We start from the raw sequence: 4,602 nt of genomic DNA, 5'->3' as shown, positions 1-4,602 counted from the left end.
CGTAATGCAATCTCGGAAGACACAGGCGAGAAGTAAACAACCCTGAAGTAGATTTCAATGATGAAATCTACAATAAAACCCTTTGTCTAATTGAGGAAAAAGTTCTTCTTATGGGCAGTCAACCACTGGCAAGCTACGGATTACCTGCGCCGAGACAAAGAGGAGATGCAATACTTGCTCTAGAATACCAAAAGCAAGTTTATAACAATACAGAAGAACTTTCCCGACAAGCAGAAAATTTGTAAGGACAATTGACAGAAGATCAAAGAGAAGTCTATAATAGTTTCATGTCAATGTTGGAAGAAGTTCAAGTGAATAAAAACAGCAGCTGTCAGAGTATGATGTTCCTTAATGCTCCAGGGGGCACAGGAAAGAATTTCTTGTCAAGTTGATCCTTTCAAAAAATAGATCAATGGGAAAGATCATTATTGCAACAGCATCCAGTGGCATTGCTGCCACTCTACTTTAAGGTGGCCGCACTCTTCATAGCACTTTTAAAGTACCATTGGATACGCATCGAATGGACCAGTCAGTTTGTGAAATTACTGGCACTTCCGTCTTGGCAAAGGTCATTCGAGACGCATCTGCGATCATTGTGGACGAAGCCCCGATGACCCACAAGAGTGCTTATGAAGCAATTGATAAAACATTGCAAGGCATAAGAGGAAAAAAGAAGCCCATGGGTGGTATTCCAACCTTATTTTGTGGGGATTTTCGTCAAATACTGCCAGTTGTAAAGAATGGCACAAGGGCACACATTCTCAATTCAAGTTTGAAGAAGTCTTATCTCTGGAGACACATTATAGTGAAGAAACTGACTACAAATATGAGAGCACATATCTTTGGAAACTCAGCCGCAGGAGACTTCTCACAATTGCTTCTCCAGATAGGTAATGGTCAGTTTCCAATTACTTCCCTACCTGATACAATAAAGATCCCACCCGAGCTTGGCAAATGTGGGAGTGATCTGAAGGAATTGAAAGACAGAGTGTACTTGGACTTACAAAACAACGGAACATCTCCCGACTGGCTTGCTGAGAGGGCTATAGTTTCCCCATTAAATATCAATGTAAACCGCTTGAATAAGTGGTTAATGGATGAATTTCCAGGAGAATCGAAGGAATACAAGTCAGTGGATTCGGCTCCAATGAAGATGACGCAGTTCACTACCCTGTTGAGTTTTTAAACTCCTTAGAACTGAGTGGAATGCCGCCTCATACTTTAAATGTTCAAATTGGATCCCCGATCATGATTATTCAATCTTTGGAACCGCAAAAAACTAGTAACGGAACCAGATGTGTTGTCACCAGATTGTACACCAATGTGATTGAGGCTACCATTTCTTGTGGTCCCTACAAAGGTGAAACAGTCCTGCTGCCAAGGATTCCCTTAATTCCATCTGACTCGGAACTTCCTTTTAAATTTAGGAGGCTCCAGTTTCCTGTGAAAGTCTGTTTCGCAATGAGCATCAATGAAAGTGAAGGTCAAACATTTAAAACCATTGGTTAAGACCTGACATCAGAATGCTTTAGAAAAACTTTATATTTTGGCCCCAAATAAAAGGAGCAGAAATGTAGTCTATCACGAGGCTCTTCAATAAAAATTTATAGAATACTAGCAAAAATACTGGCGCTTTGCGCGGGTATTTTTGCTATGAAATGTAATACTACTATTTTTATTACTATTACTACTACTTATGATAAAAAAATGTCGGTAATAATAATAAAAATAGTGAATATAATAATGAAAATAATAATAATTTCAATAATGAAATAGCAATAATAATAGCACTCACACGACGATGACTGTAAAGTTACCCACGTTTACGCACGAGACTCACACGTTGTATGATAGAGAAAAGTTGTATAATAGAGAAAAGTTGGCATAAGACAAGTAATTACGTGGTAGCTTTCTTCTTTTGTAGCAACGACAAGCTCCATTTGTTTACTCAAAGGCCTTTGCATTATATGCTAATGGTAATTTGTTATTTCACTCCTCCAATATGCTACACCCACGATATGAAGCATTTATAGTTACCATAGCTCATCAGTGCTGTTTGGCTAGCAACTATCTGAAGCCAGGATTGAAACTACGCCGCTTTTAACATTGCATTTAAGCGTTACTCTATTTGGCTGCTACTAAGATACTAAGATAAGTATGTGAAATTACTGCGACCATTGTTCATTTATTTTACACAAAGAGCATTGCATTATACGCTAGTGACGATTTGTTATTTCGCCCCCAAATATGCTCCGAAGCCGAAAGTATGCTATTAATCTTTTTAATGTTAAATTCAATTTTATTATATTACTAGCATTTCAGCGCGGCTGTACTCAGTATCTATGTACTGTTCATAACTTTACATGCATATATATATATATATATATATATATATATATATATATATATATATATATATATATATATATATATATATATATATATATATATATGATTAGTTTTTTTGGAGAAAGAAATCCAGCAGAGTGCTCAATTAAAAAGAAAATCCGAAAAATAAGAGCGTATTTATATTTTTTATTTTGTGTACAGAAAATTGTTAGATGAGACAAGTCATTGGTGCCGTCGGTTTCAAGCCCGATAATTAGGACAGTTTTAGATATCCACATCAAGCTCTCTTCAGCCAATACTCATCAATACTCATATAGATGAGTATTGGCTGAAGAGATCTTGATATGGATATCTAAAACTGTTCTAATTATCGGGCTTGAAACCGACGGCACCAATGACTTGTCTCATCTAACAACTTTCTGTGCACAAAATACAATATATATATATATATATATATATATATATATATATATATATATATATATATATGTTTGACTCATGCCAAGGTAACCTACATCTAAAGTTAGTTTCCAGTGTTTACATCCAAAATCTGCGGAGGAGTTTGGAGTCTGAAAAGGTCAAATTTTCAACTTTGACCTCTTGGCTGCCAAATCTTCGCTCCATAACTGATTACAACGCGTGTTGCATGTTTGAAAACTCTTTATGTAAAATTTAAAATGTTTAGACCCAAAATTGGCTGAATAGTTTGCTATAGACCGCAAAGTTCAAATTTTTTGAATTTTGACCCCTTGGTCGCAAAATTTTCGACCAAAAACCGATTAAAAAGCTTGCCTTGAATACACTTCATGTAAAATTTAAAATGTTTAAACCAGAAGTTGTCTGAGTAATTTGGTAGAGACGCAAAGGCCAATAATTTTTTTTTAAGTTTGACCCCAATATTGACCTCTTAATATTTATGTTTTGGTCTCAAATAAAATTAAAATGTGTATTCATGTCTAAGTAATCTACATAAAAACTTTCAATTGTTTAGACCCCTAAATTGGCGGAGTAGTTTGGTAGGGTTTTTAAAGGTCTAATCGTTGAACCATGCCCCCTTGACAACAAAACTTGCGTCGAAAACCGATTAAAAAATGTTCCAAATCTCAATACACAGTATGTCAAATCTCGAGTCTGCAGACTAAAAATTGACAGAGTAGTTTGGTAAGGAAACGCACACAGACACAATTTCTCTTTTATATATATACTAGCAGTTCAGCCCGGCTTTGCTCGGGCTTTATGTAATGTTCATAAATTTATGTGCATATGTATATATTAAAAAGTGTGCATATGTACCGTAATTCCTTTCTATATAATAGGGTACCTTAACAACAATAGAGAAAAGTTGGTAGAGACAGCAGAGGTCAATTTTTTTAACTTTGACCCCAATTTTCACCACTTAACATTTATTGTCTAGGGCTCAAATCAAAATAAAATGTTTGACTCATGTCCAAGTAACGTACATCTAACATTTCAAGCGGCTAGACTCAAAATTGGCGGAGGAATTTGGTAGAGAGTGCAAAGGTCAACTCTTTCACCTCTGGCCTCTTGGCAGCGAAATTTTCCCCCAAATACTGATTTAAAAGCTTGCTGCATATCTGAATACCCTCTATATAAAATTTTAAATGTTTAGACCCAAAATTGTACGAAGAAATGGATGCTTAATGACTGTGCATATTTATTATACAAAGAACGAACATGCAGTCAAATCGCGACAGCCATTATACATGTGTTTAATCTTTTCATATACAACTGCGTGGGGCGTTTATACGTGTTCGTCCTATAGCGTCACTGTTTTTATTGTCGTTGTTCCATGAAAAACTGTTTCGTATAGTGGTTGTGGATAATCTGTTTAAAACATCTTATTCAGAAAAGACAAAGGGAAGTCGTTCGCAGAGTTCTTCAAGGTTTTATTGGAGAGTATGGACTAAGGAGAGAGAGACTAATGACTTATATTTTACTTTTTAAACTTACTTACAATCAAACGTAATGAATGACAGACATCGGTAACATTCCATCCATCCATCCAGCGCGGCCGCAGCCGAGATTGATCTCACTAAACGAGTTTATAATGTAATTCAAATCTTGTTAGTAGATGAATACTTCGCTAGGGCTATCAAGGGTATTTTTCATCGTGACGCCATCACTAGACGGGCTGCCTACCACGGCTTAAGAGAGTCCCATGTATCCTCAAGAGAAAGATAGCCCGCTCCAGTTTCTCAACCTGGTATTTTACCTCGCGGTACATACAGCGCC

At 36.4% G+C, this 4,602-nt stretch overlaps 1 protein-coding gene across 1 annotated transcript; it reads left to right on the top strand.

Moving 5' to 3' along the window:
* The first annotated feature begins 520 nt into the window (after positions 1-520).
* On the top strand, positions 521-1,186 carry LOC145256173 (ATP-dependent DNA helicase PIF1-like). The gene has a single exon (XM_080114761.1). The coding sequence runs from the start codon at positions 521-523 to the stop codon at positions 1,184-1,186; it is 666 nt and encodes a 221-aa protein (XP_079970887.1).
* Positions 1,187-4,602: the final 3,416 nt, after the last annotated feature.

This window comes from Euprymna scolopes, chromosome 32, assembly GCF_053919585.1.
Source record: "Euprymna scolopes isolate OS-2025 chromosome 32, ASM5391958v1, whole genome shotgun sequence".
NCBI lineage: Eukaryota > Metazoa > Mollusca > Cephalopoda > Sepiida > Sepiolidae > Euprymna > Euprymna scolopes.
Note: the sequence above shows the minus strand (reverse complement) of the source record. Positions and strands in the feature narration are given on the sequence as shown.